The following is a 10210-nucleotide window of genomic DNA, read 5'->3' as shown; positions in this document are numbered from 1 at the left end:
TTTTGCAATCAAAAATTTACAAGTTACATAAATATTAATTAAATATGTACTTACTTATTATGTAACTCGTCCAACGAAATGACACAATATATGTATTATCTTTCTTTATGTAATACATACTCCAACCCACCCACGAACACCTGCAAACAAAATACTGGACAATTATGTCCATGAGATAATTTTAATATGAATCATAGTGTAGCAATTTATCATTTTGTGTGGCAGGGGTTGGAGATTATATGTTTTTTTATATTGTTCGCTAAAAATACATTCTTTCGTCAAACTAACCTGTTGGCGAACAAATTATTTATTTGTGTCAAAGATAAAAAATGATAACATACTCCTAATTTACTTAAAGCGTTAAAACACTGTGCAACCTTTAGCAGCACTTTAATTGCAATCTTCCTGAACTCACGGCATTACAAAAATAGTGTTCCTTATGCAAAGGAAATAGCGGCATCATGAAATTATCCACCTTTTTGACGACTTGTTGCATCTCACCGGCGACGATTTTACTTATTCTGCTCGGTCTTAACAATGCTTCTAGCCAAATTATAGAGGAGCCATTACTTGACGAGATTGAGAGGGCAGGATTCTTATTCTTCTGGGAACAGGCGGACCCTATCACGGGTCAAGTGAAGGATCGATCATTGTCAGGTGGAAATCCTGACCCGAGAAATATGTCCTCAATTGCTGCAACAGGTTGTTGAAATTTTTAAACTACACACTCTAAAAAAATGTAAATTTATGCTAATTCATGAAATTTTATGAAATTTCGAGTTTTTACCTTAGTTTTTATCAAGTTAATGTTACTCTGGACTTACAAGGGACACTCACGACCTGTCGTTTGAGTCCAGGGTACCCACCATGTTTTTTAGAATCTACTAGGACCCCAGATGAAGGATTCATTCATATTTCCGTGTAAAACTCATATTTGGCGACGTGGCGTGGCGCCAAATTCGCCAAAATTGAATGTTTTTATTTTTGAAACCGCCATAACTTTTGAAATTGTAGACGGATTTTCAAAATTTTTGGCAAAAATCATGACAAGGAGTTCAACTTTCTTATTCCATGAAATTTTTTCTAAAATTATCGCTTTTAACTTTTCGCAAAATTTCGTAATTTTCTTCGAAATGGGGGTTCGTCGAAAAAATCCTAAAAATATTGCAAAAATTAGAAATTTTTTATTTTTATTTTTTTGTCAAAAATTTCGACTTTTGTGATCATTTTAAGCATAAAATTTTGAAAATCTGACATAAACTGCAAAAGTTATGAGGGTTTGAAGTTGGTCGAAAATGCAAATTTTTAAGTTTGGCGCCACGCCATGGCGCCAAATATGAGTTTTACACGGAAATATGAATGAATCCTTCATCTGGGGTCCTAGTAGATTCTAAAAAACATAGTGGGTACCCTGGACTCAAACGACAGGTCGTGAGTGTCCCTTGTTAGTGTAGTTCACTTATTTAATATAAAATTTAGAGTGTATTTACGTTAACATTATTTTTAAGAGCGTGCATACATTATTTGCAAAAAATGCATACGTAATGCTAATTAATGTTATATCCCGTGTTAGGCTTTGGACTAGCAACCTTGGCCATGGCGCATAATCGAGGATATGCGAATAGATATTTAATCGAACAACGTGTCCTAAATACGTTACGATTCATAAAAAACAACATGACCAACGTCAACGGCTGGTATTACCATTTTATCGACATGTACACTGGGGTACGTTGGGAAACGATTGAGCTGAGTTCGATAGACACTGCCCTGTTGATGGGAGGCGTGGTCACTGTCGGGCAGTACTTTAAGGACATACCAGAAATTGTATCGCTTTCGAAAGAACTTTATGAAGCGGTAGATTTCGTTTGGATGATGAACGGGACAGAATTTATTACCATGGGGTGGACGCCAGAAAGGGGGTTTATAGACGATTCGTGGAATCGGTATGGATTAAACTTGTTAATTTACATAAACATGTAAATAATATTTGTATTTTCGTACTACTTATGTGTTTTCTCAATTTTAAGGTATTGTGAATTACTGGTCTTGCTAGTACTGGCTATTGGGTCACCAACTCATCCGATCCCGATAAATTCTTGGAATGTGTTTTCGAGGTATGTACGCATCCAAGAAAAATCGCCCCTACAAATTTGTAAATAGGAAGGACGTAAATATTAATTAAGAAGTTAACAAAATTAAATGGAAGGTTCTTAAAATTATTTTCGAATCAAAATTTTAATAGAAGATAATGTGAGGGAAAGTTTTAGAAATTAGGAGGTGGCTTTCGATAATGATTTAAATGAGGCTCCTGAATTACAAATATTAGGAGGGAATCCCAATTGTATAAAGGATCAATTAATTTAATTACTTCCTCTTTTCAAGGCCCAACTTCACCTACATGGAACATAACTATATCCATTTCCCAACGCCACTATTTGTCCACCAATATTCCCATGCTTTCATCGATTTTGAAAACTTGAGAGATAATTTTACCATTGATTATTTCCAAAATTCCGTCACTGCTACGAGAGCAACTAAAGATTTTTTCGTTCACGAAATGTCTCAAGTGTATAATGACTACACTGAAAATTTTTGGGGAGTTACGGGTGAGATAAATATATTGCATAACTAACAGTTGTGTCAGATTATTTAATAATTTCATATCTTGTTTTCAGCATCTGATACTCCATACGGATACGGTAAATAAGTACTTAGATCATACGGCTATGGCATGAATATTTTATCGTAGCTTATCATATGCATTTATCTGCACTAGCGGGTAAACCATTATGCTTATCTAAAAATTGCAGATGCTTGGGGAGGTCCTCCACTTATGGGGCAGATTGATGGATCAATTGTAAGTGAATTACATAAACACGGTACAAATTTAGGGTTGCCCCGGGTAGTGCAACTACCCGGTACCCGGTACCCGGGTAATATTTATATATTAAAAATAAAAGGAGTTATTCCACTTTTCTCTAGAATTTGCAACACTTTTACCAGTTTTAAAAAGCTGCAAGTTAAAAACAAACACAAAGTACAGACTGAGCGTACTCACGACAATGTCTTATTAATCATCGCCACCCATTTAGCAAACTTGTGCAGCTTAAAAAATTTGTTTCATGAGGGGAGTCGCAAAATATCACTTTGAAAGTATCGCAGACCTATTAAAGATGCTTATTTTGATCTTGTTTTCATGGATTTTGTAACTATTTTTCACTGATAATCGGGAGGATGAGTTTGCCAAATTATAATGTGCCTAATTGCTGGACAAATTTGCAAAACCAATGGTTTTCTAGCGAAGGCTTTGAGAAATGTCTCAAATTTCGCAAAACATCGCCAGTTATGTTACCATGCTTAATCTGGGAGATATGTATGCAAGGGTTGACGTGAGTGCGCCCAAAGTAATTTTAATATCTGGATAATAATTTCCACCTAAGAATTGACCTAGTTTGTACGCATTTTTTCAAAATATATTATTTTACACAAAGGACAAAAATGAAATTCATCGGATTATAATTTGTTTATAAGGTTTTGCAAAAAATTGAACATTTAAATTACCCGGCCGGGTAGACCGGGTAGTAAAGTCTACCCGGCCGGGTAACGGGTATCCCAAAACAGGCCGGGTATGCCGGGTACCGGGTAACTACCCGGTACCCGGGCCAACCCTACAAATTAGGAACGTTTGCCCATTAATAGCTGGATAATAATTAATTAATTGAAAAGGTCCCTTGCGCGGCTGCTGGATCGGTTCCTTTTCTTCCTGCAGAAACCATTGCTGTTTTAAAGAACATCCGAGAAAACCACACTGCTCAAGGTTGGACAAGATACGGCTTCGTGGACGCTTTCAACCCATTAACGAACTGGACCAACCCAGACGTAATTGGAATTGATGTCGGGATTACGGTCCTGATGGCGGAGAACTATAGGACTAAATTTGTCTGGCAGAATTTCATGGCTAACCAGCATATTGCCGATGCCATGAATAAAATCGGGTTTGTGCCTTATGTGCCAACAAAGTAGAAAATGGGAAACAAAGAAACTCTTCGTTTCTCCTCGATCAAGCCAACTAAATATTTTAGAAATTATGTCACACATGCATACCTTCAATTTGAAAATAAATGATGACTAATAGGCGGAAAATTTATTTGTTTTGGCAGATAAGTACATATACAGAAGTACATAAATAGATTGTCAATTTGTAGCTATGTACATGTATATTAGTAGTACAAAATTTTCCTTCATGTGTAACATTTCCTTCCAACCAGGTGGTATTGATAAGTAATACCGAATTGTGATAGCTTTGTATTACAGTTCGCATATCGCTGGCAAATTTTTAAAAACCAGTGTAATTTTAGTACCAAGCGGTATCAACTTTAATCCAGAATATTAACTGCGTGACCATACCAGATTTCTAACAGTAAAGAACAATGCAAAGCAAGATGAACTTGGGGAAATTAAGTAACGTAATTTATTTTATACATAAAAGAAGTATTTAAAACAGTAATTTGTGTAAAGAATAATTCTAAAAATACTCCGACACCCTTAATCATAAATATTTGTAAGAGAAAATTTGCATACTTATATACTTAATACCTTAATACTTAAATATATATTTAAACCAGCGAACATCAATACAAATTTTGTACCCCATTTGTTTCAATCTGAATGGATAACAAGGCAGTAATCGTAAAATTAACTACGGTATAATAATATGCCAATTTCGTGCCAGCATTCACCCCAAAGAAGACATACGGCCCAATCCCCGCATTTACTTTCACATTCCTCACCACCCTCAACTTTCTCCGCACGAACGCTCTGTCCCCACAGGGTGACAAATATCTCTCCATTTTCCATACCAGGGTGCAACTACTCTCCGAAATCTTGACAATCATGGTCGTCATTATATCGGCAATCATCCCCATAAAAACGGCACAAACCGGAAATAACAAATATATCGAGATCGGCGTTATGCCGTACATTTTCATCGTGACAAAATTTACCCCCACCCCGCAAAACAATCCCACCCCCATGAATAGGAGACAGCAGCAGTTTGAAATTCCCGCGCACAGCGTAAAATTGAGTGACAGCCGGGTGTACAACCTAAGGTAATTTTCCCCAGCACCCTTACCCCAACCCAGACAGGGGGCTAACTTATCTAAACAACTTATCGAACTTATCGATAAGTGTGCCGTAACAGTGAGGAGACAAAACATTAAACAAAGCGTGTTACAAATGTGAATCGCTGGTAGGAGAACGATCGCTCTTAAGTATAGGGGAAAATGTACACTGTGTAAAATATATTTCTGGACGAGAAATAATGGATCGAATTCTGAAAAGATTCCGAAAATTGTGATGAAATAGGCGCCGGATGCGTATAGTGTGACGCCGAGGTTGAGCAGAATTCCGAGCAGGGTCCCCGCTTTGGTTGAGGCGAGCTTTTTGCGAAATTCGCACTTTTCTCGGAGTACTTTCTCCAAGGAAATGGAGGAGTTGAACCCAATCACGTAGTCCTTCATGCAATTTTGAGACACGATTCCGATAAGGTAGCCAAACGTGGAGAAGGATAAGAGAATAATGTGGATAACCAGGAATGACGGGGGGATGCTGATAGTGCCGAATAATTGGTAAATTAGTAGCGATATATCCGGAGCGAGGATGGTGGTTAGACTTAACAACTGTCCGATAAATTGGGAAACCCGGTTTTGGTTCAGGTTATAGCGCAGTATTTTCTTTGTATTGTTCCAAATAACGAGCTTAGATTGCCCGTGACCACTGATGGTGACACAGTTTTGTAAAGCTTGCCACATGAGGGGGTGAATTGCGGTCATGGTTAATTTTCCAAATTTCGTAGTTTTGAAAATGTACTTTTTAATAATAGGGAAATTAATGTTTATTTCGAAAATATTTTACGCTCCTTGTTTTACGGGTCAAATAAATCGAATAAACTTTTTAAATTTCACTATCTTTACGTGTCTGTAAGTTGTGCCTTCAATGACTGACCGGACGCACTGACAGTTACATAAATATGTACATGGGTATGTAAATATTCAGAATAAGTATGTATACATACCTACATATATAAGCAGTGCTGTTCAGTATGCAAATTTGTAGTTGTGTGATGGTTTAAAATATGACTTAGATAATTAACGTAATTTATTACAACAACTCTTGATAAGCTGCCATAAGGCGGAGGTACTGTATAACAAGGACAGAATAGCACAAGACTACACGTGGATAAAAGTAAGACGCAAATCCAACATTTAAAACCAATCTAACATAACATACCCGGTTATGTCCTTATTTCGCATAAAGATTAAACCATAAACTTGTTTATTCCAAAATTTAATAACATTTAAATTCGTTTTAGAAAAACATTTCAGATTAGCAACTAGGAAAACTTAAATTTTTAATGCTATCACGTATGCAATAACTGAGCAATTCGCATATTCATAAATATGCAATTCTCGTATTTTTTTTCACAAATCAACTTTGATGAATGTCGATTGTGAGTGTGAGTAACTACATAATACATATTTATGTACATGCATACGACATTTGCGTGCGACTTATGCGAACGGTTTGAGTCGAATTCAAAAAAGTATTTACTTGTAAAATTGTATTTGATTGCCAGTGAGATAAATAAATAATTTAAATGTATTGAACGGGAGTTTTACATTATTCGAAAAGAGATAAAACTTCATTTTCCTGCCTCGTGGTTCAAAAATTAACTTGGATATCTATCTAGGACCTAAAATAGAACTAGTCCTAAAGGTTAATTCTGCGATTCTGCCACAAAAAACATCATGCACCAACATATACATACATACATATAACTTAAATGTAACTTTGATTAAATTTTTTAAGATGACAATCAAATGACACTTTTCAATATTTATAAGAAGAGCTACATACATATGTATACATATATAAAGTATATGAGCAAAATGTTAAATTATTATTACAGAATTTATTTAATATTTAGCAAATATATATTACACATTGTGATGATGAAAAGTGGCTATCTTGGCGTTGACCATCTAAAATTACACATTAATTTCCATTTTATGCTAATTTAAAACTTAATTGCGAACAACACCTCCCGTGACACGAATTGGGTCTTCAAAAATCGGTTAATACTTCCAAAATTTCCGGGTCCTGAATTTACGAAACAAGTTAGTATCACATTTTTTTTAATTCGTGCTAATTTCTATTCAAATTAAAAATGACGTACTGTTATTGTTATACGGTTGTAATCGCTGATTTTCACACTTTTAAATCCCCTACTCTGCAAGTTGAGATCCTTAATGGCGGCAAAGAAGGCATCCCTCGTGGACCTCTGGTACTTGAAGTGGACACGTTTAACTCCTGAAATAAATGCATAATTAAGGCCTTGCATAAATATATATCGTCATCAATGAGGGTATTCGTCATTTTATTGCGTCCTTAGTATCGTAAAATAGTTTACGGAGAAAAAGCAAGCCTAGTAACATGAGTTTCGATGACAAAATCTTACAAAATCTCGTATTAAGCGTCATAAGTTATTTTAAGATACTAGAATACTAAGGATACGAAGAAATAATAAATACCCTTCACGTTTCCCGTTACAAGAACCACCTGCCAAAAATTTAAGCAACAAATGGTTTTTGTTCTTCAGGAGCAATTTCATAAGAAATGCAAGAAATGGACGCCATCTAGCTGACAATCCATGTACATAAATATCTAGTATTTCTTCTATCTTGCACTTGTTGTGGTGCAATGCAACAATGTGAAAAACACGCAAGAAATTAAACACTGACGAACCCAATTTAATCTGTACCTTTCCACTTTGCCATGTTTTCCAGGACTGCGAAAAATGTAGAGGATGCATTTATACCATCCCCGAAAACGTTACCCTCTTCCAGGTTCCAGTTTTGGTACGGTGTCATCATCTGGTTTATCCCCTGGATGGAATTGGTCCAACCGAGATACGATATTAGCTCAAATTTCTTCACAGAGGGAAATAGTCCGACAATCTGTCGCCCAAGTGCGTTTGCATCCATCTGCGTGAGACTATCCAGTTGTAGTTTGATAGATTGAACTCCTCGATGTCGCTTCCATAGATTTAGATGGGATTCGAACCCCGCTGACCGAAAGTATTTGGTAGTGAGAATTAGACTTTTCAATGCCGGGAGGTGGTCCTCGTGAAAAAAATCTTGAAATAAGTACATTATTGGTGGATAGATGGTGAGGGAGACAAGTTTGGACATCACGGGAACGTCCAGATTCTGGCTCTGCTGCGAATTAGAGTACTTATCAAACTAATAACAGATGTATAATGAGGGTTTTCACGACCTTCGTAACTGTGGATTCGTAAAAAAATAACCGAAAGGTTGATGTGAGAGATCTATCTTCGTACAAAATATTTGATAAACATTGTTCTTAATTTTTCCTTGTCTACTATCAACTATCATCGGTAACTTTGGTGTCCGAAATGAAATAAATATCGTGTGTTTATTTTTACAAGAGTTGTTCTACGAATGAAAAAGATCCTTCAACCTTGTACGAAAATTTGTGAGCCCTGAGCACGGAATTTTTCTAGATGTCGCAAATTTTCGCTATTTACAACATTTACTACAGTTATGAAGGTGACGTGGAAAACCCTTAATGTTTCATTGTAAATATATTAAGTTTAACGGATTTGTAATTTTTACCCGTGGCATTTCAATCATTTTATCACCGACGTATCTTAACTCCATCTCAATCAGGGACTCCTTCACCTGCGCCAACATCCCGATTTCAGCGGCCAAGTCGAAGTTTTGAAAAACGTAAGGCATAAATTTGAGAACTTTGAGTTTTTTGCACCCCTCCAGGTTCGGGTAGAAAGGCGAGATGACGTCCAAAGAGGTCAAATTAGGTGCCGAATCCAGCAGGATTTGAAGGAGAGGTTGAAATGCGTGGAACCCGAGGCTCCTTTTTCGACTGAGGCGGTAAACTTTGAACTCGATGGAGGTCAGGTTAGTTTGAACGGGTAGTTTTTTAGTATACGCTGGATACCCTGCTTCCCCCGGCATCTGCCAGGCGGATACAGAAATGCGCTGGATATTCGTCGTGGACTTCTTGAGCTTCCTCATCCCGTTGACAAAAGCAATCGCCCCTTCCTCCCGGTAGACGTCAAATTTGATTTCGCGAGTAAATTGGGACACGAGAGCGGAGAGAACTTTAGTGATGACGACGGCGTTGGCATCCTTTTTGGTGGGGACGGAGGGGTTAAATTCATCCTCGATGGCGAGGCGCCGCGTCAGATGTTGAGCCACGGGGGTCGTTTGGTACAATTTTGACCCGTCGTTGCGGAAAAGCTGGCTGGCGTTGAGGAATGTCCGTTTTCCTAGCACACTGGCGCCGACCTCGCCCCACTCGCGACACACGAGACGAGCCGATTTCAACTCGAAGAGGTTAAGCTTGGCGAATACGATGTCGACAACCTGGTAGAAATTTAAAATTTCAGTTATTTAACTCACCAAAGGAATTTTGATGACCGACCAATGGGTTCCTCAAAGCTTTCCACATGGCGCTGTTATTATCGGCAAAAGCTGTCGTTCCTGGGACTAAGGAGATGAAATGAAAAATTAATATTTCAATGTAATTTTTTAAAAAATCGTTTTTAAATTCAAATAAAAAACGTAAAACTAACCCAAATTTGGAAAACTGGTCGAAGATGATGACCGCAACTTCATCCTGGTAATTTTAATGTCTAAAATTCCAAAATACGAACGAAATATTTTACTTGCTGTGTATTTGGTAGTTTAAATAAAAACTAGTCGAAAACTTTAAGATAAAAGATGTACGTCAATTATTATAAAGCAAATTTCGAAACTCACCCACCTTTAGTAATCTTTGAATCGAAACAAACTTACAGATTTGTAAAGAGGAATTGGAAGGTGAAGTAATTTGCGAATTAATTGATGATTGGAGACTGAGTCAGTCTGACTGACGAATAATTTACTTGCTTATAACAATTTCTGGTGGCGAAGTTTAAATCAGCCGGGTTGCTTTCAGTTTGAGTATTATAAGCATGCGAGTAAAATAGTGGTTTGCAAATTAATTTAATTGTGTTAATGTTATCAGCCGTAATTTTGTGAATCATTTACATACATGCGACCAATATCACTCTTTTAATTGGTTTAATATCTTGATTTTCAATTACTCTTAAAAGAGGGACAATTCC

At 36.8% G+C, this 10210-nt stretch overlaps 2 protein-coding genes across 2 annotated transcripts; one reads left to right on the top strand and one right to left on the bottom strand.

Annotated features, from left to right (window-relative positions):
• Positions 1–374: 374 nt before the first annotated feature.
• LOC110857227 lies at positions 375–4444 on the top strand. Its single transcript, XM_022105839.2, has 7 exons — positions 375–702; positions 1574–1946; positions 2031–2117; positions 2386–2609; positions 2679–2702; positions 2814–2860; positions 3730–4444. Exons 1-7 carry the CDS (start codon positions 462–464, stop codon positions 4024–4026), a joined length of 1293 nt encoding a protein of 430 aa, XP_021961531.1. The 5' UTR covers positions 375–461; the 3' UTR covers positions 4027–4444.
• A 2545-nt stretch (positions 4445–6989) lies between these two features.
• On the bottom strand, positions 6990–9581 carry LOC118438032. Its single transcript, XM_035857711.1, has 4 exons — positions 8697–9581; positions 7823–8279; positions 7238–7371; positions 6990–7161 (listed from the first exon to the last, which is right to left on the bottom strand). The coding sequence occupies exons 1-4, from the start codon at positions 9114–9116 to the stop codon at positions 7126–7128; spliced, it is 1047 nt and encodes a 348-aa protein (XP_035713604.1). The 5' UTR covers positions 9117–9581; the 3' UTR covers positions 6990–7125.
• Positions 9582–10210: the final 629 nt, after the last annotated feature.

This window comes from Folsomia candida, unplaced genomic scaffold (genome assembly GCF_002217175.1).
Source record: "Folsomia candida strain VU population unplaced genomic scaffold, ASM221717v1 Fcan01_Sc018, whole genome shotgun sequence".
Classification (NCBI taxonomy): Eukaryota; Metazoa; Arthropoda; class Collembola; order Entomobryomorpha; family Isotomidae; genus Folsomia; species Folsomia candida.
This window is presented reverse-complemented; position numbering and strand designations above follow the sequence as displayed.